Genomic DNA, 22701 nt, shown 5'->3' with positions numbered 1-22701 from the left:
TTGCCCTCGGTGCTACCTGCTGAATCAACAGTCTGCATCAGATTCGCTTCCACCCTTACGATTATCGCCAGTGGTTCAGAATATTTGCAAGCATGCCCCTCCATCACTGTTTATATGTTAGGTGCATGCCCCTGGTAAGAAATATTTGGCATACATGTTCCAATCTTGTATCAATTGGTGTCTTTAAGAAGCTCATTGCCAGATAATAAAATCTTTTAGTGAAAGTAAAAACTCTTCCCTGTATGTAGTCATATTTTTCTAGAATTCATTTCCTTTTATCTTATCTTGTATTTAATTTTCTCCAATCGATTTTGCAATTGGGCTTTACATATTCCAGCTGTTGCTCAATGCTCTTCCTTATCGAGATCTTCCAATAGTGTATCCATCTCTACAAGTAATTTGGTTCGGTCAATGTAGGCGTCCTTCATTGGTTTTCATCCACCAAAACGATCAGCAATTGCTACTTATGACACACTGCTTGACTACTGCTGGGTAAGAATCTTCATAGCTATGGACATCGATAGACTCCGGACCCTACAAATTTGACCCACCATTTATCGATTTCTTAGATAATTTCACCAATTTATCCAATTCATGTTTCACTCCTCAGAGAAGTAATGGCTAGAACAACAGCGCATGGTTCTATTGTGTTTATCTCCACATTATCAACATGTATTTCAATTGCTGCAGTTTCCTCTTGGTTTTTGCTTCAATGGACATACTAGGAGTCCTGGTTGTGTCACTGCTTGAAACTCACTGATGATTAACAATTACGGTGTGTGTTCCTACTACCTTGTCATGGTACTATAGATAAGAATCCCAGCAGTAAAGGATAATCTTTGAGGTGTCAGTGGCTCTTGTGTGTTACATCCAAAACGCACCTACCATGATCAAAACTACCCAGTATGTGTGTGTGTGTAAATTCTCCATAAACTCACGTATTTACATTGCTGGTTCTTTTCAGTGAAGCACCTCCCAAGAGGCGAAGGGCGTTCCAAAAAGCTAATTAGAACTCAACAACCTGATCAGGAAAGCTCTGCCCCAACAGACCAGGTGCCAGAGAGCAGTCATGCAAACTGCCGGTAACCAAGTTTGCAATCCTTTCCAGAGAAAAAAGTAGACTCTCACCTTTAACAATGTGTAGTTATTTTGTTATTTCAAACGCATCGCAGCATAGCTGCCACGGTTTCAGATTGCTATTTGTGACATTTTCATATTTTCAGTGTAATTATGAGTGACATTTCCTTGTGAACAAAAGCAAGCCATGACAACTAGGGAAACATTATTATCAGTAATTACACCCATTTGAGCAACAAGAAACTATAAGATCTTAAATGCTGTAAAGCTCCAGAAATGGAAGGGCACTGTGGGACCAGACAGTACCAAACAGGATGTGAGAAGCCCCAGCACGACTGTCACCCACCAGGTGTCCCATCACCTAAAATTAGATTTGTTCCGCTCACTCCCCCACTCACTCATGCTGAACCTAGAATGGGTGGGTACTGCACCAGCTGGGAAGTTCCTGAACTTGCTTTGTCTCGCTCTCTTTTCTCTGTTTCGCCCTGTTAGCGTACTGGTCCAGTTCTTCATCTTGAGGTAAGCGGTGAGGTGGTTGAAGGAAAGCATTCGTTAGGGATGATTCATGGAGCAATAGGCAATGAAAGCGCACTACAGAAGAGGTCTAAGACGAGGGCTAGAATGCTGGGCAGTCTCTGCTCCATCAGAAGCATGCCTTCCTCTCTGTAACGGATGCCTAAGCTGTGATTGAGTGTGGGCAGGGAGGTGTGTGGTGGGGGCGTCCTTTGGGGGGTAGGAGGTGGCCTGAGGCGATTCGCGGGCTGTCTGCCTAACATCAAACTGGAGCTGATCAAGAAGTTTCTACAATGTATCCCCTTCGCCCGACCATCCATCCCCAGCTCTCCTACCTAATCTCCACTGTGACCTTTAGAAAGATAAAACTTGTTCTTTTACATTTTTAGAGTCCCTTTCCCTCAGGTTATCCAGATAAACTCACAGCCACATTTAAAAAACAATGAAGAATTATGCAATGTGATATTGGCTTGACGTGTCATTAACATTTTTGCGAACTTACCAGTCATTAAGAGGCACTGCTCCCATTAGACCCTGGCCGACGGACTGATCTACAGCAGTGTAATATTGAACATGCTGAACTACTGGAGACCCTAAGAGTGATAGACTACGGGGCCTATTTGAAACGACAACAGTCAGAGGCGGACAGGTCCGGGGCTCTGCTTGCCCGGTTGGTCCGGGATGCCCCTGAGAGCCCTACAATAACATCTATCCGAAATGCGGCGGGTGACTTGATACACACTCAATTGGGAATCAACACTGTATTTAAGACTCACCTGGAGAACCTCTATGCTCCCCCCTCTGTGGTGGACAGGGACGAAATGACGGACTTCCTGGATGACCTGACGCTCCCAGTGCTGGCCCCTGGAATCCAGGAGGCTCTAGCCGGACCTATAACACAGCAGGAAATAAAGGTAGCAATCCACTCGCTTAATCGGGGCAAAACCCCGGGCATGGATGGCCTACCAGGGGAGTTTTATCAGACATATGCTGATGTACTGGCCCCTGTCCTGAAGAAAATATACACCACGGCGTACGAGGCTGGCCATCTACCGGCTACCACCATGCAGGCCCTGGTGATATCTATCCCGAAACCCGGTAGGGACACTCAGGATGTAGGTAATTACAGGCCCCTCTCCATGCTCTCCACGGAGTATAAGATCCTTAGTAAAGCTATTGCCATGAGGATCCAACACCACCTCCCTGGCCTGATCCACACTGACCAATGTGGCTTTCTCCCAGAGAGGAGTACCTCCCAGAACTCGAGGCGACTCCACGCTCTCATGACAACTACACCCCACAACCTACCACACGCTGGTTGTATAGCACTAGACCTCCTTCAGGCGTTTGATTCCCTGACGTGGAACTTCATGTTCGAAGTTCTACATCGCTTTGGTTTCCCGGAAGGCCTTCTAAAGTGGATCTGCTTATTATATACAGGCCCGACGGCCAGGGCACGCACGGGGAGACACACGTCGGGCAGTTATGAAGTCCACGGGGGCACCCGACAGGGCTGCCCACTGTCGCCACTACTGTTTGTGCTGACGCTGGAACCCCTGGCTATTGCACTTCGCGATAGAGCTGCGGAGGACGGCATACCGGTGGAAGGCACCGACCACATGATCTCAATATATGCCGACGACATCTTGGTGTTCCTCCGGAACCTGCGAGGAGACCACTCGGTCCTGGCAAATATATTTAGACGATTTGAGGTCATATCTGGGCTGGCTATAAACCCAGGGAAGTCCCTGGGTTTCTTCTTTCGAGAGGGCCGACAGCCCCCCCCTTGTACAGTTCGGGGCTCACGAAATCCAAGTGGCGCCGACCACGTTCAAATATCTCGGAATACAGGTCTACCGGGACCCGGAGGCCCAGATTGACGGTAATATCCGTAAGGCCATTAATGGCCTGCGAGGCAGCATAGGCTTCTGGACGTCCCTATCAGTGATGGGACGGGTGGCGGTCTCGAAGATGGTCCTGCTTCCCCGCATACTGTATTATTTCGTGAACCTGCCGGTTATGCTCCCGCGTCAGATTTTTACCATGCTAAATACACTACTAGTCAGCCTTATATGGGGCTCGGGGAGAAGACGGATCAGCCTTAAAAAACTGCAATTGAACACCAGACAGGGCGGCCTGGGAGTGCCAGACCTGCGGAGTTACTACTATGCCAGCCAACTCCAATGGCTGACCCGATGGGTGGCGTGCAAGGATCTGCATGAGATCGCATACACGGCGGACAAAGTAGCACGTGGAGACCTGCACTCCCTCCTCTTGCCCAATGCTAGGATCCCTAGGGACTGTCACCCCCTTTTGCACGTGGCCCTGACCTGCTGGAAGAAAGCTCGTCATACTCGACTGGGACCTCCCCATATGCGGACAATATACCGCTACTGGGACTCCCGACACCACAGGGGACCCTGACACTGCGCAGATTACGACCCTGGACGGAGACTGGGGTGGACAGGGTGGGAGACCTGTTCGGCGAGGACACCATGCTGGACCACACCTCGTTTATACAAGCCATGGGAGCACCCTCACGCTTATACCTACTACACGCCTCAGTGACACACTACGTGCGACGGGCTTGGGCCCCACAACGTACAAAACCGGAACAACATGAACTAGTACACCTCTTATACTACATGGGCACGGGGGGACACTTAGTGAAGTGGCTATATGTTGGCGTCAGGGAGCATGTACCTTCGCCGATTGCTACACTCAGGGAGACCTGGACTGCGGACTCGGGTGAAAACATAACAGACGGGGAATGGAAACTTATTTTAGGCCATCATAGACGGGTGTCCAGGAATGTTAAGTTTCAGTTCATACAAGCCATGGTTCTCCACAGAGCTTACCTTACACCCCAGAGGCTACATAAGATGTTCCCTGACACTGCACACTGCTGCCCGAGATGTTACCAAGACGAAGCACATATTCTCCACATGCTATGGTCATGCCCGAAGTTACACACTTATTGGGAGACGGTCAAGCATACGCTACACTCCATAACAACACTCCAGATCCCTGAGGGAGCGTCACCGTGCCTACTGGGGAACAGGAAACGCCCCAAGACATGCAAAGCACAGCTGAGACTTATGGACCTGGCACTGGTGCTGGCGATCAGGGTACTCACCATGCGATGGAAGTCACCCAGGGCCCCCCAAATAGACATATGGCGCAGCGACTTACTGAAATGGGGCAAAGCAGAATCCGCGGCACTGCGAGAAGAGGAGAGCAAGGGCCAGCGCAAATATCCTATAGCTCTGGAATGGGACTCGATGCTGCTGGACCTGGAAGAGACAGACCTAGCCAGCTCGGGAGACCCGGTGGGGTGACCTCACATGGGTGGCGGGAGGGGGCCGAGGAACACGAGCACCACTGCGACTCACAAGGGCTAGACCAGACCTAAGGCTTTTACCACATTACAAATAGACAGAGCCACCTTGCCCTGAGGTGGAGGGTGCACGAGTGAGAATGACCAGGAGACAGAGGGTGGGTGGGCGGATGGGGAGGGAGAGACAGTTGGGGTGTGATGCTTATGTAAGACATGATTCTGGAGTTTACAGAATATGTATGGAACGTATCCGGGGATTGATCTGACAAGCAACTTATAACTGAAATGTAATGCTCCCACGAGTTAATGGTTATGAAAACGGAAAAGACTGATGTAAGCTATGATAAGAAAATGCACAGAACTGCTTGATATCCTGTAACAGTCACGAATAAAGAGTTTAAAAAAAAAAAAAAAAAAAAGGAGGCACTGCTCCCATGTGACTGACTTTCACTCAGCAAGTTTATAATCCTGATACCACTGCAAGCGTTAGTGCGAACTGCGATGCAATCTGCCCCCAAGCTGCACTGTGCAGCAGCAGGCCAACACGTTATAAGAACTGCTGAGGCAGCCCGCTCGCGCCACAGAAGGCAGCAGGAGACGGACCCACCTACTTTCATCAAGTGTCTCAAAAACTACTGTTTTGCCACTGGGTACTGACACTGACAGGGACGCTGGGCATGATGTCAGTGATTAGCATTACTAATGATAAATGTCACGCATGTCTCGGGGGCATACTGTTACAATGTAGTACTCTGCAGGCTGAGCTCTAGTAGCTGAGCCAGAGCCCCCAGGCATGCCGGGAGCAGCATGCACCAGCTGCCACTCCCTGCAGCTGTATTAGGTGCATTAATGTAGCAGCCACCAGCGCTTGACATATGAGGCGCCATAGGCGTGACATTGCATTTCAGTGGGGTGATGAGTACCAACGCACTGAAATGAGTTAGTCTAACGCCTGACGTGTGGTACATGGCACGGCTGTCACAGTCAATGTGTTTTGACCCTTTACTAGGCCTTTGTCGGTGGAGGAAAACATAGCATCACATACTGTTATTTTAAGTTCACTTACATTAGACATAAAAAAACGTAACCACCTACGAAAAATGTGAAGTCAGACAGAAAAAGACAAAAATATCTATCAATAGCTTATGTCAGACTAACTCTGGTCACCTGGTCTGTAAAGCAAATTGGACCATCAAGATATTAACTGGTGAAGATTTAATAAGGCACAGTCCCAAATCTGGTTCAGATTTGTTGTACAATTTCATTTGACCAGATACAAGAAAGATCGCTACATAGATTTACAGAAAAAGACGTTGCTCCATACAAAATAAAGCCCAGGTGGGCAATGAAAATAAATAAGAAACTCATGTCTACTCATCAATCTATATGTATTACTGAACCTACGTTAGATCATAAATACATGTAACGAGTCATCAACCTAAATAATGTCACCAAAAATGTAACCAATGTATTCGGTTCGGTTTATGTTTTATCATTATTATGCTGCTTTTAGTTTCAATGAAAGCTCTTTTCAATGTTGTGCAAGGTAGACATTAGTTTTTTCCTATGGGCTGTTTTTTGCGTGCAATTCTTCACATATGAGCTCATATTAGAACCTCCTAAACTGCAAAATGCACAAAACTTCTATAACATTTAACTCGTCATACTTACTTTTTACCATCACTTAAAAACTACCTACTTGCCAAATAAGACCAAATTTACTCTGGTCACATTGACTGCACTGCACTTCCAACTGAAAATAAAATGAGGTGTGTTGCATCAAGATGTGAGGTCTCAGGATGTTTTATGTGGTTATGATTCTATTGTGGCAGCTGGTGCCTATGTTAGTCTCTTTTGCAGGCTCAAGTGTTGGTTGTCCATAACAAAGAAGGCTATTTCATGTAAGCTAGGGTGGGATTGCCTGCAACACTTTGGCAACAAGTTGTAAGTTGGATGCTCCACAAGCTGGTTCCGAAGAGCAGAATCAAGAAGAGATTAATCAAATGTGGAATTTCTTGTACATGCTTATTGGTATTTGTAAGCGGTTTGCTCACTTTTGGTAGCTGGCGAAGTAAAAAATATTAAGGAGGTCGTGGCCAAGACTCCGATGAAGTAGGATGCACCTTGCGGTGTCCACGCTATCCCTCGTCCGGCCATATGAATCTATCTCCAACGGGCCCCACCAAAAGCAGAGGTGGACTCCCACCTAAAGTGCAGTGAGTCACTAGCCCTGGCATCAAGGCCCAGACAACCTCCCAGACCAGAGATGGGGGCTGGATAGTAGCGGTCAGCCTAGGGGAAACAGCTGGATCTGCCATCTTGGGCCCCGGCGTGGAAGGAGCGGCCTGTACGGCAGAGGCTCGAAGCACCATTGTGGAGGCCTAAATTGGTGACTTTTGGGGACGGGGCGTGGGCCCTGAGCATGGGATGGACCCTCCAACATCCCTACGCCGGTGACCACGAGCGCCGTACCTGGTTGGAACCGGGTGGGCCGTCTGGGGTGTGACTGGGCCAGTGCGGGCCACGCCTGGCTGGCGGCCGAACGCACCCTCCCCATGGGGGCATTGACTGGGCCCTCGCGCCCCACAAACTGAAGCAGGGGCACAAAACCTTGAGGCTGGCCCGACTTCTGCAAGAACCCTCGCCGGCCGGAGCCAGCTGCGCCATCTTGAGGCCCCAGCGACACTGCGCCTGGTCCACATAAGCGCCTCCCACCCTGAACCCTGCCAGGGGATAAAAGATGGAAGCCAACTGACCTGTACCTACAGCATCCCGTCACGGTGACCCCTGGGGGTACAACCTCAAGAATCCACTAGCTCCCGGGGGGGAGGTACGACCTCAAGAATCCCCTAGCTCCCCGGGGTGAGATCGACAATGAGCAGCGGGTACCCATATCTGGAGGGGCCCGCCAACGAGTGAGCTCAGGTGGGAGGCGGCCATGTCTCACAGGAGGACTCACCGGCCATCACACCAATGCTGGGGCCCTGCAAGAGGCATCGCAAGAAAAGAAAGAGGTAAGAGCTGGGGCAAGCACTTAAGCGGAGGAGGAGCGACTGATTGCGCTTGGTGAGAGAGATCAATCGGCTGTGCCATCCAACAGCAGGATGGGCCCCGCTCCCTCATCTCTCCACCAACAGGACAGTGCGCAGCCCTTGCCGGCTGCCCCACTGAGCGAACCAGAAGTAGACCTCGACAACCTTAAGGTGGCTATCCGGGGCAGAAATCCCTTACCAACTAACTGCCCCAAGTGCTAAGGCGGTTCCAGCCAGAAGTAGGGAGACCAGGACCTGGTTGTGGGGTGGCCCCCCCACCTTGAGTGGGAGTGGGCAGATCAGCTGTCTTGTCGGGCGGTGGGAGCGTGCCCCCCACAAGCCTACCCTGTATACCTTGGGTGAGCTCGCCTGACACCCTGGTGACCCCAGGGCCTACCAACGCCAGGCAACACTAGGCTCTGGGTCATCGTTACTAGTCTTCCTGCTCTGGGAGATCCCCTTACCCTGACGGGAACAAGCCCAACTAGCCAACTGTAGTGAACTCCTCCATATCACTAGGAATCACTCTGGATAAGAACCTTAACATACAAAACCACATCAACTTATTGGCTAAAAATGCCCGCTTCCATCTCAGCTATCTCAGAAAAATTAAACCATTTCTCGAGAATTCGGACCTCAAATCTGCAGTCCAGTCCGTAGTTATTGCTAGACTTGAATACGGATGTACCACCCTCGCGGGGCTTCCCAAATTCTCAACCGCCACTCTAAAAGCCTGTCTCAATGCTGCAGCAAGACTCATAACAGGGTCTAGGAAATTTGACCACATTTCGCCACACCTGAAAGCACTCAACTGGCTACCCTACGAAGCTCGAATCCACCTAAAAATGGCCTGCATCACACACAAGGCGCTACACCACAACACCCCCCAGTACCTAGTCCAAAAACGTACCCTATCTGGAGGAAACAGACATTCAAGGAGCGCTAACAATCTAGTTCTGAAACCCTCACGTTTCAAAAAGTCAAACTTCCAACAGAGCATTCTCTGGGGCAGCGCCAAGAATTTGGAACTCTCTTCCACCACACATCAGAAAAATCTCCCCTATCCCTCTCTTCAAAAAGGAAGCAAAATTATTCCTGATGAGCAAATTCCTACCTTAAATCAATACAACCACGACACAAGATCGGAAAATCCCAAACTACCTCTATTCTCGGGTTCCGCGTAATTAAGAAGTACATGAACTTAAATTGTATTTTCTGCTCAGAACATTTCTTCTCAATGCTGCCACGAGAAATGATGACCCACACGAACTGGAATGGTCTTTTATTGTTCAGAACACGTTTTTTCAATGCTGCTACTCCTTGTTACTTGCAGACAATGTTTCTTTGTATGCAATGTTCCCCTTTGAATGTTTCACCTTACGCCTTATGTAAAGCGCTCCGATACCCTAGCTTGGGTCTGGTTCGCGCTCTACAAAACTTTAACAATAAATAAATAAAATATATCAACTACGCCCCATGAGCCAGCAACCTGGGACTTGGTGGGATGCACTGAACAAGGTGTGCTCCTGGAGAAACATGCCCCGCACTAAAGCCCCAGGCTCCTCTAAGGAAACAACGGTAACAATGTGACCAAGCCGCCGCCTGCAGCGGCCCAGCCGGGTCTCACGATGGTGGCCGCCCCCGAGGGTCCAGAGGAGAGTCCCCTTATGCAGGCCTTTATGACTAACTTTCTACAAGAAATCAAGGCAGAAATTGGCTCACTCAAAACAGAGTTCAAAGCATCTCTGCACTATGTCCGGCGCAATGTGACAGAAATTGGAGTAGATGACCTTGAGCAAACACTCGATACGCGAACAGAGTACCAGGAAGATCTAGGGCGCAGAATGCCGGCTCTTGAAGAACAGCACATTGAACTGTAAATCTAACAGGAGGAACTGGAAAACAGGAGTCAGAGGAACAGCCTCCGCATTAGGGGGGGTCCCAGATGCGAAGGGGCGGGACATAATGGCCTACACGGCAGAGCTCCTTCAGGCGGTCAGGGGTGAGGACTATGCCTCCTCTCCAGTACTGGACAGGGCACACCGGGTAGCAATCCCCGTGGAAAAACCAGCCTTATCCCAGACATCCTCACCTGGGTGCACTTCTTCACTTAGGAGGCAGCAATCCTACGTGCTGCCAGATAGAAGACAGATCTAATCTATGGTGCATGTCTCATTCAAATTTTCCAAGACCTCGTTCCCGTTACACTGCGACAGCACAGAGAATTCAAACCGGTCACAGACAAATTGAGAGACTTGAAAATTAAATATCAGTGGGGTTATCCATTTGCCTTGATTTTCACATGGGAGGGCAAGTGCAAGGCTCTCAGATCCCTAAGGGAGGCACAGCAGCTACTCCACCTCAAGACGGAGTCCCGTCCTGCAGCCTGAACTCTGGCCTGGCCCAATCTAGGTCATCGTTGCAGCTGGAATGGTAAACGGTTACTCGTCCTCGAAATAGCGCACAGAAAGCAAGTGAACTGTCACTACAGGCCAAGCAAGACATACAACACCTCAAGTCTTTGGATGGCGCCCAGTCCCCAGCTTACTCTCCACCAGCCTAAAATCCACCCTCCCTCAGTGCATCTTAAGCACGGAAGCCCAGTATCTTAGGCGCCCTTGGAACCTAGCTGCATTGCATCCGCACGCCTCAAACCCCCATGCTAATTGTTCACTCAACTATTTTGTGACCTCCAACAGGTCATCAAGGAAGGGGTTCACTTAAGGCTTGCTGCCTTCCACACACGTTCTGCGTTCCTCTTCCTGGCCAACTCCATGCTATGTTTCGTCCTAGAGGGGCCCGGGGCAAGTTTTCACCCCCACTTTGATTCGGAGATTTGGGCCGGGCACCGGGTGGGGAGCCAACGGCTAGAAGCAGGATCACTGTGGCACCCCCACCATTCAACTGGTCCCCAGGAGAAGTGACTTCCTCAGAGTCTCCCGCGTATATACAGAACAGACGCTCCAGGACTGGGATGGACTATTATGCCCCGGTAGGCCTTATTCTTGTAATACTTGCTGATTTTCCACCTGTTTGAACACCCCGAGGTGGTGGAGAGCACACCTTCCTATCGCCCCACTTTTCTTCACTGTAGACACATTATTTTACACTGCGTGACACACATGGGACAGTTCTAACTGCCACTCCTCTTATATTTCCCACATCCTGGCATCGCGCACCCCCAGACAAGATTAGTGTTTCACCTCTAGCAGATGGGAGGACTTTACATATGGCTGCACATTTTTTCACGCATAAATAGCTCTGGCTTAGGATAAATGTCTCATGCTTAACATGAAAACGCTAAATGCCCCTAACAAGCGGCAGCAGGTATGGCATTACCTACGGATCCAGACCCTGACATGGTCTTCCTCCAGGAGACTCCTCTCCTACGTGCAGATATACAGCGCATGGCACATCCCAAATACCAGACTCAAATTTGGGATTCCTCGTTATTTAAAACAGCATGGGTAGCTATCCTTTTTGAAAGTGGGTTTACACTTAGTGGGACACGAATAGGGAAGGACAAAGAGGGGCGGTATATGAAGCTCAAGCTACTACTCAAGGTCATGTCCCTTACACTGATCAACATCTATGCCCTCAATGACCCCCAAGACAAATATGTTAGGAACCTACTCAAAGAGCTTGCCTCCCAGGAGATGGGTCCATTGGGGAATTTGTTTTACCTAGTCTGGGACCCACATCTAGATCATAGTGCGACCTCCTTCCAGGACATGAGGGCAATGTCTGCAGCGTTGAAGCAGGTTATCACGACCTTGGGCCTTGTAAACGCTGGGCGATACACGGCGACACTCATTCAGTCGCTGGAATCGGCGAGTATATCAGACATCTCTATATCAGATCATACTCATCTGGAGATCATAGCATAGGAGCGCCACTCTGCTCTGTGCCATGTTGGAGGCTCCCCGGACATTATATGGGATCAGGTCAATGTAGCAGAAATGAGGCAGGCAATTCAAGCGTATTTCAAAACAAATGATCTCCATGATACAAACAGCCATACCCTATGGGATGCCTTTAAAGCAACCATTTGACGTATCAACACCTCCATATCATTCGCCCGAACAGGGGAATCCCGCCTGGTAGAGGATGGCCTAGCCTGAGATTTCAGGCGCTGGAGCGGCAGGATCACACAACGTTATTGCAGCAACGTCAAACACAACTGGCCTCCTTCCGCGGCCAACTAAAAGTGATCCAAGTAAACAAGGCTGAACACTCCCTCCTTACCCTGAAGCAAAACTATTACAAAGGGGGTAATAAGGTTGGCTCCCTACTGGCCCGTCGACTCAGTATGCGTATCTCCCACACCAATATTGCCAGAATCAGGACCAAAGAGGGCACATGGGCTACCTCGGAAACAGACAAACAACGGGCATTTAACACTTTCTTCTCAGCCCTATACAGCCAAGGCAAAATTGTTCAGGAAGAGATCGATCCATTTCTTGCCTTTTGTACCTGGCCACCGCTTGACCCTTCCCATGCTCAGCAGCTGGAGGGTCCGTTTACCATAGAAGAACTCCAAAGAGCATTGAAAAGCCTGCCGCCAAGCACGACTCCGGGCCCTGATGGTCTCACGTCCTCCTTCTATCACTTGTTCCTTTCTCAACTGCAGGCCCCTCGCTCCAGTTATTTAATTCCTTCACTTACAGTACTAGTTTAACCCCTACAATGTCCAGGGCAGAGATAGCGCTCATTCCCAAGCCAAGGAAAGACCAGAAGTCCTGCACCTCCTACCACCCTATTTCTTTCCTCAACATGGATGCCAAGCTATGGACCAAACTATTGGCACATCGCTTGGAATCATACCTTCCCAGCCTGATAGACCCAAATCAGGTGGGATTCATACACCACCGGCAGGGGGGCAGAGAATATTCGGTGGGTAGCCCATCTGGTGGAAAAGGTCCATTGATGCTGAGAAAGCATTTGATAGGTTGGACTGGACCTTTCTCCAAGTGGAATGGAATTGGTGTCCTATGCTCACGACACCAAACTGCTGATCTCGTTGTCCCAAGCACCAGAAAAGGCAGCATCTAATTTTAAGGCCTGCATGCAAGCATTAGCTGGATGGATGGATACACACTGCCTAAAACTTAATGGATCTAAAACAGAGGTAATGGTGGTGGGTGGTAACAACTTGAGCTGGTCTCCAGATTGGTGGCCGACATGTTTGGGCCCCACACCGGTCCCCTGCTAAGAAGCCAAAAACCTGGGCATTTGGATGGACCACACTTTATCCTACGAAGGCCACATCCGTCGCCTCGTGGGAAAATGTTTCGGGGTCCTGAAAACATTAAATCGCACCCTAGATCTACTCCCGTTGGAAGCCAGATGCACTATGACACAGGCGCTGGTGACCTCCCGGATGGATTACGGGAATGTCTTGTTCCTGGGTGCTACAGAACACGGGTTAAAGCGCCTGCAGGTCCTCCAAAATACAGCTGCTCGCACCGTACTACGACTTCCCAGAAGAGCAGCTTCAAAACCAGCTTTAGATGCGCTACACTGGTTACCGGTCAAAAAGAGAGTGATGTTCAAGGCCCTCTTAAGGTGCCACAGGATACTTCAACTCAAAGCCCCTCCCTATCTGTTGGACCTAGCACTCAGGTACCAGCCTACCAGAGCCCTCAGATCAGAGGGGATGGGGCTGTTGACGATTCCTCGCGTGAAAAGACCAAAACTAGGTGGTCGCTCTTTCAGATATATAGCAGCCAAAAACTGGAACGATCTTCCCACATCCCTTAGACTGGAAGAATCGGAATCAAAATTCAGAGCAATGCTAAAGACACATCTATATAAACTGTAAGCAGGGGTCTGGAGGGGGGGATGTGGGAAGGCTGTTTGCCTCTGGGAGCCTGCTTTCTTCAGCGCGGGGACACGCCGGGATGGCGTCGCCAGGCGCTTTATAAATTACTTTATTATTATTATTATTATTATTATTATTATTACTATGGAGGATTGGATTGGGCCCGGTCATGGTATCTCTTATCATGGTATCCTATCTTGCCCCGTCTGCACAAATTAGAGTCAATGGGCTACTGGCCCCTCCTGTCCAGATCCTCGGGCCTACTCGCCAGGGATGCCGCCCATCTCCTCTGCTCTTTGATTTGGCAGTAGAACTCCTAGCTATAAACATCCGCCAGTCAGCTGCAATCAAGGCCATACCATTTGGAGGTGATAAACACAAGGTCACGCTTTTCGCAGACTACCTCCTGCTCACTACAACTCACCCAGAGAGCTCTCTCCCGGTGCTTCTCACATTGCTTTCTCAATTTGAATGCATCTCCGGACTTAAAATGAATGTAAATAAATTGCAAGCATTGAATCCAACTCTAACACTCAAGAGGTTCTGAACTAAGCGCTCGCACTCCATTTCATTGGGCTCCCCATTCAATTTGGTATCTGAGCCTCAATGTCACGGCCACCCTGGAATCGTGGTTTCAGGCAAAGAGGCCGGATTGTAGGCGATCCGTCCGGGAAGACCTTAGGAAATGGAAATCTCTTCCCATATCATGGCTGGGCCACCACAATGCGGTTAAAATGTCTATCTTGTCCAAGGTACTTTATCTCTTCCAAACACTCCCGACGCCCATTCCCCAAGGGGATATCGTAAGCCTCCAGAAAGAAGTAAATGCCTTGGGGTAAAGGGAGACGAAGAATCTCCAATAAAATCCTAATACTGCAGAAAGAACGAGTGGGGTTTGCCTGTCCTGATTACCTTGTTTACTATTGGGCGGCACACCTGTGCTATATCTCGGAGTGGGTAGTCGGCAAAAGTGAGAAACATTGGTTTCATATGGACAGGGCGGTGGCATGCCATCCCCTGTGGGACTTGGCCTGGCTGCCAAAGACAGCAAAGCCACGCAGGGCCTACATCGCCACCCCCACAAGAACGATCTTGGAAATATGGGACAGACTAACGATTAGTCGGGGTCTTACTTCCTTCCCTTCACCCAATATACCTCTTGCCCGCAATCCTGGCACCCCAGCCCAGCCCAGCCCTTTCCTGGCCTGGGCAGACTGAAAATTTTGTATGATTAGCGATCTCTTTGAGGGAGAAGTCTTCAAGCCCTTTGATTTTTTTTTTTTTGTAAAACAATTTTTATTGCAGAGTTAAATACTTCAAGTATCATTTCACTTATAATCATGTTGCTCAGAGTCTTTACATCCTCGTCCCCAGCCGTAGTTTTCGTACACAGCCATTGAGCCCACATCCCGGGGGCTGGGCGTCGGTACTCATGGTCCTGTTACTCTCCCAAGTGTGCTGGCTCGTGTGGTCAGTGATTAGTTATTGCACCCTCTGCTTTATATCTTTTTCTTTCCCCCCCCAGCCCCTTCCAGCGGCCGTCGAGATATGTCAGTATCCCTGCTGGTATTCTGCCCCCCTCCTCCCCCACCTCCCCATGTGTCTACGCCTATGCCTGGTGCTAGAACATGTTGCCGTGGTGTGTGACTAAGAAGTCTTGTGTACTTCCCTGTGTGTGTGTGTGTCTGGTGCTAGTGCTGGGTCTACTGTAGGTGCCAATGGGGCTAACGGGTCCTCATTCTCCTCCCCCGCTAGTTCCTCCACTGTGCTGTCCCTCAGAGCCTGAACAAACATTTCTCACACCATCGCAGCATCCTGCGCTTTCTCATCCGACCTTCGGCGAGCTAGTTGGTATCTAATCGTGCTCTCCGCCGTTGCCCACTTCAAGAATTCGTTCAGCCACCTCCTGTGTGTCGGCCCGGATTTCGATTTCCACCCTTTGGTCAGCTCCCTTTTGGCTATAAGTAGGCCCATGTCTATGAATTTGCTTGTAAGCTTGTTTTTACGTGTGTGTGGGAACCAGTGTAGAATTGTGACCGCACTGTCGTATTGCAGCTCCCTGTCCACCACTGTATTCAGCGTGTCTCCTATCTCCCTCCAATATTCCTGTAGGTGGGGGCAACCCCTTAGCATATGGATTAGATCTGCCTCTATTAGGTTGCATCTGGGGCATGCTGCGTCTGCCACTCCAAAATACGTTGCTATTTTGCTCGGGGTTAAGTAGGCTCTGTGGAGGATATACAGGTGAATGAGTTGGAAGCGCGCATTTCTGGTGCTCTTCCTAGCTCTTTGCACCAGTTGGGACCACGTTGTGTCAGGGATTTCCTTCTGCAGGTCCGCTTCCCATTTAGTTTTAAGCGCTGTGAGGGGCTGTATGTTTTCCGATAACATTCTGGAGTAGAGGCACGTGACTGCTTTGAACGTCCCCGCAGCCATCATCGTATATTGGCACGCTAGAGTTGTCTTCGGTTCGATCAGTCCCTCCCCCCAGTGTGCTTGTATGGTTCTCACCACTGCCGCGTGTGTTAAGTAGTCGCCCCTTGGGAGGTCGTAGCGTTCCTGAAGGGTCTGGTACGGTACTAGCACTCCATCATCATAGAGGTCCCCTATCATCTGCAACCCTGCCTCTTCCCACACCTGTAGCCCCGACCAGTCTCCACCATGCGGTAGCGCCGTCACCATGCCCACTGGGATTTCGGGCGCGTATGGGTGCGTGGGCCCAGCTCGCTTCTGCGATCGGTTCCAGCACAATCGAAGCGTCCGTTCTTCTTGGGATAGTCCTCTGAACACCAGTTTTTGTTGCAAGGTTATATATGCTAGGACATGGCGAGGAGTACCATTCTCCCTCTCCAGCTCCGGACCTCGGTAGGCTCTCGCTACCTCTTGTGTGAAGTATTGTAGTTGGGCCGCCAAGTAGTACAATTCAAAGTCTGGGACCGCCAGGCCCCCTCGTCTTTCGGGCGGGTCAGCGTCGTCAATGCAATTCTACGCCTGCCCGTCCCCCACAAGAAGGACACAACTAACGACTTCAGCCGTTTGAAGACTGCTCCGGGTATCCATACCGGGAGGGTCCGGAAAAAGTATAACAGTCTTGGCAGGGCTATCATTTTTAGTAGCGACACTCGGCCCGTCATGGACAGAGGCAGGGTCGCCCAGAAGGACATACTGCTCTGCAAGGCACGGATGCAGCGTCCGATGTTGCCGTCTAGCAGGTCAGCAGGCTTGTGGTATATGTGCACCCCTAGGTAGCTCAGGCAGTTGGGCTCCCACCTCATCATCGAGTGGGTTGGGGGACGCGCCTCATCTCTCCGCAGGGGGAAGAGACAGGTTTTTGTCCAGTTCACCCGTAATCCAGAGATGTCACCAAAGCGTGCTAACAGTCTCTCGGCACCTTCTACAGCTTCCTCGGCATTCTCTAGGAAGAGGAGTAGGTCGTCTGCGTACAAGGAGTTGAAGTGGCGGGTCCCTCTGGAAACCAATCCATTGCAGTGTTCGCCCCGCCTAGCCATTGCTGCAAGGGGTTCCACCGCGAGTGCAAATAGTAGGGGAGAAAGTGCACATCCCTGTCTGGTTCCCCGTTCCACTTCGTAGCGGTCCGACACCAAGGGTCCGACCCTCACTCTGGCTTTCGCTGACGTGTACAGCACCTTCGTCCACCCTATATATCCCTCTCCTAATCCAAAAGTCCTCATTACTCTATAGAGGTAATCCCATTCAAGCCCTTTGATAATTGTAAACAAGACTCATCTTCCAGCCATGGCATACTTGCAATACTCTATGAAGCAATTCCCAATGGGAGTTGTCCCCCAGTGCACCGCTTTATGAGTACCCGTAAGTATAAATAAGTTCAAGCAAACACAAAGTTCATTCCAAATAAATTTGTAATGGTAATTGTCACTTTTTCATTGCAATATCGTAACGTTCATATGTACAGTGAGAGTTCTCTTCAAACGTAAATGAATACATCCACAATGTTTCTTTCTACATCCCTATGCATTTTGGGCTCATCCAGCCCTTCATCAGGGGAATTCTCTGTGAAAAAATGAAAAACGGACTGTTTTCAGGGAGATATCTCCTATTCATAAGTCAAACTAAACAGAATACTTCCATGTATCAACAAGTACACCTACACGTAACGGATCTTACCACCTATGCACCATTGGATATGAACCCAACTGAAGAATTCAAACAAATACTTGAAATCATTCTTCAAAAAGCTCTGGAAGACCATGTTATCAAGGAGAAAACCAAACGGTACTTGACCCAGGAACATCCAAAAACTCCTTCGCTATATATGCTACCGAAGGTCCACAAGGACCTATACCTTTACTTCAACGCTGATTTGTCCAGACAGCGAAGCCCTAGCCTGCACGCAACAACCTCTTAACTTTTCAACCTGCGGTTTACATTAGCGGTGCGTGTCTTATCCCATCATTGACACTTGCAATACTATCAAATTAGATACTTGCTTCATACAACCCTCAACACGCAAGGAGCCACACGTCAGTTCACCTCATTTGAGATGCTTGTACACTCTTTTGATGGCTCGCGAGGCCTGATTTCACGTACTTACCAGGTTCTGCAGCACTCCAACCCTCTGCCCCTTCATTCCTACCAGCAGAAATGGCATACAGATATTGCCGATGATGCCCCTCCAGAACAACGGGTACAGCTGTGGTGCGAAATCCCCAGAATATATAAAAGCATTGCGCAACACGAGACGGCATATAGAGTTATGACCCGCTGGTATTACACGCCTTCAGCCTTCATAAAATGTTCCCCAACTCTACATCCCTGTGTCGGCGCTGTAATGCTGACACAGTTTAACTTATGCATATTTGGAGGTCCTGTCCAATGCCAACTGTTCTGGAAAGAGGTGCTGAGCCACATCAAGACGTTGTGGGGTTCGCTATCCAGAGCATGCTGAAGATAACAATCCCCGGGCTCTGACCCCAAACTCTCAAAGCCATGACCCATTTTGATTGGTGTTTGATCCTTCATATGCTAGGGTCAGCTAAGCAGGTTATTGCCCTGCATTGGAAGAAAGCCCTGACTCTGCTGACTCCGGTGTGGCTCACCCGCCTCTAGCACACCATGGCGATGGAACTCAACCAGCTGCATCGTGTACTCAGATGCTTAATTAACACAGATGTGGCAACCCCTAGTACAATACCTGTCTAAACTGGAGCACTGGCGCTCCTTCCATCCTCGCCTACGGGCCCTTCAACTATTTGAAGACGCTTTGCTACCGCTAGGGGCAGAGCTCCCAGAATGAAGCAGACCATGCCAAAGACATACCATCCTTGCATCGTTCTCCTCCTACTCCTGCCGCCACCACTGCAAGAGCACATGACAAACCAAGGCTACAACATAACCCCAAACGAGGACCCTATGGGAACTCTTCCTCCCCCCCACCCCTCCCCTTCTGCCCTCCCTTTGATGTCTCCAGTTTCTTTTATTATTGTATTCCAGCAAAATAGACCTTGGCAGCAAACCATTTTACTTACCTAAGTTAGTTATTTATGCCAAGTAAGCTCATCCACAAACTGATCCAATACAACAAGGCTGCCATGCCCGGTTAGGGCTCCGCGGACTTTTGAGCGAAGACAAGCTTCACAAATGACCTGCCAGGTTGTTGTAAGATTGTTACGAGCAAATTATGTGGTATAACTGTGCACACAAGTGTGTGACAAACAATAAAATATATTTCAAATAAAAAAAGATATTAAGTAGTATCTCCTGGTTAAGACTTGGGCATGTTGCACATTTATCAATGCCCTATACACAATGGTAGTGCCAAGTGCCATTACAGAGCTGTGCATGACAGCCTTCGAAGCAGAGGGACCTATGTGACTAATGTGCATGAAGAATGGAGCTGCATTAATCTGGATGAGGTGTGAAAACAGATTGCATTCATATGCTAGACCTTTTTAAATAAAGGACAATTTATATGCTACATAGGCTGCCTCAGTAGTAGGGGGAGAATGGCATCAAGAACTGCCATAGGTTGCTCTATACTATTATTGAATAAAGGCTACTAGCACATATTTGTCTTCAAAATAGGTACTGGTAATCTATAGTTTTTAGAGAATGTCCTTTCTATTACCGGAGCCCAAATAGTCATCAATTATAACAAATTAGATTTACCTTTATCCCTCTCCAGTTCATCCTTAGACACAGCATCAGCACAGGCATCAAAGTACTTCTGTAAAGTGTCCACCTGTCTACACAGGATGTCTCTAAATGTTTCCATTTCTGCCAATTTTTCTCGCAAACTATGTCCTTTCTGCACAGATAAGACAATAAATCTATAATTATTTATTGAAACATTAGGTACAAGGTAAATATACAATAGTCAGACATAGAACATTAATTTGTGCAAATGTTTATATTTTCCAATTACATCACAGTAGAGTAGAGTCCAAGTATAAATGAAAAAATACATTCAGAAGAAGGTAAGGAAATAGTAAATAACTGTTTGTAACATGTAGTACTGTTAATTCACATGCTCTGCATACTCCCGCCATCTAGGCTCAGATGTTTAGAAGTTGTTTTTTCTATGCACAAGTCTATCAAGTCATGAGATGTGCTGCGACTCCTCCTTTGGCGCACAATGAGCATATAGGCACCAACTCCACTTTAGATTGTTTTTTGCACAGAAGGTGAGAGTGTATTGAGTGCAGTGGCAGCTCGTCCATCGGGGCATCACCCCACTGCTTTTTCGCTGTGCGAGAAGCAGAAACATAGAAAGGTAAAACTACCATTTTATGTTTCTGCACCTCGCACTGCGACAAAGCATAAGTGCCCTGTTGGGGCGGGCGGACAGGCGGTCCCACTCGGTGGCATGGGGGAGGAGTGGTGTGTGTGTGTGTGTGTGTGTGGGGGGGGGGGGTCGGGGGAGGGGGTTGTAGCTTGTTCACTGTTGTGGGCCCTGACTGTTTGGTCATGTGCACTCTACATTTTCTCTATGTAGGCTGCAGCCTACATTGAGAAAATGGCCTTCCTGCAGGCGCCCGGAGGGGGCGCTGTCGTCTGCACCAATCACAACGCTGCCATTCCAGCATTGTGACTGGCTTAGGGAAGGGAGGCTGTCAAAACGTTACGCAGACCCGGCCAGGAGAAGCAGAGGCGGCGGCGCATGTATCCTGTAGGAAGGTACGTTTTATATTTTAATTACCGTCCCGCTTCAACCCCCCCCCCCCTCTGCCCACGTAACCCTAACACCCGCGTCTTGCTTGCCACAACTGGACAGAAATGGGCGGTTCCTGTTGGTGAAGCTCGCTTTCTGCCCACATGAAGCGGTCGCTAAAGTCAGGGTGGTCGGATTCACTCAATGTGGCACAGCGGGTCTTGTCTGAGTATCATCTCCAACTGGAAGAGGAGTATCTGAGCTGCCTGGCCTCATTATGGCGCACAAGGATGGCAGGTACCCCAACACACATGGCCTTAAATCTTTACGTTTAGCAGTGTCAGGGTAATTCGTCCCTTTGAACAGAAAGGGGTACCAGCTCCCCGTAAGGCCTCTTGCCTCAACACGCTGCGGAAGAGGAGAGTTGACACCTGGGGGATCTTTATCAGGAGGGATTATTAAAAGATCGGGATACAATGATTAATGAAGGAACCACCACACCTCTGGAAATCTTTTTATAGAATAAGCCATGATGTCAGAACTGCAATGCCCACCTGCCCCAGGAGCCCCACACCTCCTCCCTCCCCACTAGATAGACTGCACGGCTTACTGCAGGCGCCGGGACCGGCACACACTGTTTCCAGGCTCTACTGTGCTGCCCTCACAGAGAGACCAGACCCACAGACAGGCTCGCAGACAGCCTAGGACTTGGAGCTAGACACCACCCACTGATGGGCAATGGCTCTATTGCTGCAAACAGACAGGAATGATACCTGCCAGTAGCCGGCTGCGTATTATACACTTTAAATTCTATATCGGGTATACTACACACCAGCAAGACTTTACAGATACAAATTACGACCCAATGGCTGATGTGACAGATGCGGAGAGGAGGGAGCGTGCTTCTACACCTAGGGTGGCAATGTGGAACGATACACATGTATTGGATGGAAGTGGCGGCAGCATTGTCCTGAATGGTGAGCACCCCCATTTCTCTTACTCCAGTCATGAAATTCCTAGGCCACACTGAAGAACTACAAGTCACACACACAGGAAATTTCTCTCACTGGGACTGCTCCTGCCAAAACGCAGGGTAGCATGCCGATGAAGCAGAGGACGGGCACCCAAATTCAAAGATTGGCTGAACGATTTAACATGACGCCGGGAATAATAGACTACTTATGCCGAGATTCTGCCATTAACTTCCCAACCACGAGACTTCTGGGACCCCCCTGCTGACGTACTTGATAGAGGATGCAGGCTGAAGCTTCACATAACTGATAATGGAGGTTTGAGGTGTTAAGAGTGCACACTGGGGAGGAAATAACGCCACGAGGGGACAGTAGTAACCAAGCACTTGTAACGGGAGGCGCTGTGCTAGACTTATTACCTGCTCACACGTAGTACACTTCCACATGGACATGAGGTCAATTTTTCTTAACCTGGCAGCACATCACAGTGGTCTGATATGATGATTTAAGGGGGAAATATGGTTGCTTCTCAATTACTCACTCATGAGAGGCTGTTTGGAACTACACGATCTGCATCAGAGGCTCAACTGTTTTGAATGTAGACATATGTACCATGCAGCAACATGGGAATGCACTACTGTACCTAGTTGTAAAAACTTAAAGAAATGTAAACAAAAAAATGATATTATGTGCTAGTGCTGAGAACTGGGATGAATGTGTGCCACCCTGTTTCTGCAGGTATACCATGACTGTTGTATTGCGAATCTGGATGAGGACTACCTTCCCTCGAAAGATTTAAAGGCTTCGAGAGCTAGGCAAAT

At 49.1% G+C, this 22701-nt stretch overlaps 1 protein-coding gene across 2 annotated transcripts in view; it reads right to left on the bottom strand.

The window, feature by feature from the left end:
* Positions 1-22701, bottom strand: part of CERT1 (ceramide transporter 1) — a 911140-nt gene that overhangs the window by 536994 nt on the left and 351445 nt on the right. For both annotated transcript variants that reach the window (XM_078675236.1, XM_078675235.1), the window contains exon 5: positions 19928-20066. In XM_078675236.1, coding sequence (XP_078531362.1) covers positions 19928-20066 — 139 coding nt within the window. The remainder of the gene's footprint in view (positions 1-19927; positions 20067-22701) is intronic.

This window comes from Lissotriton helveticus, chromosome 2_1, assembly GCF_964261635.1.
Source record: "Lissotriton helveticus chromosome 2_1, aLisHel1.1, whole genome shotgun sequence".
NCBI classification, from domain to species: Eukaryota; Metazoa; Chordata; class Amphibia; order Caudata; family Salamandridae; genus Lissotriton; species Lissotriton helveticus.
This window is presented reverse-complemented; position numbering and strand designations above follow the sequence as displayed.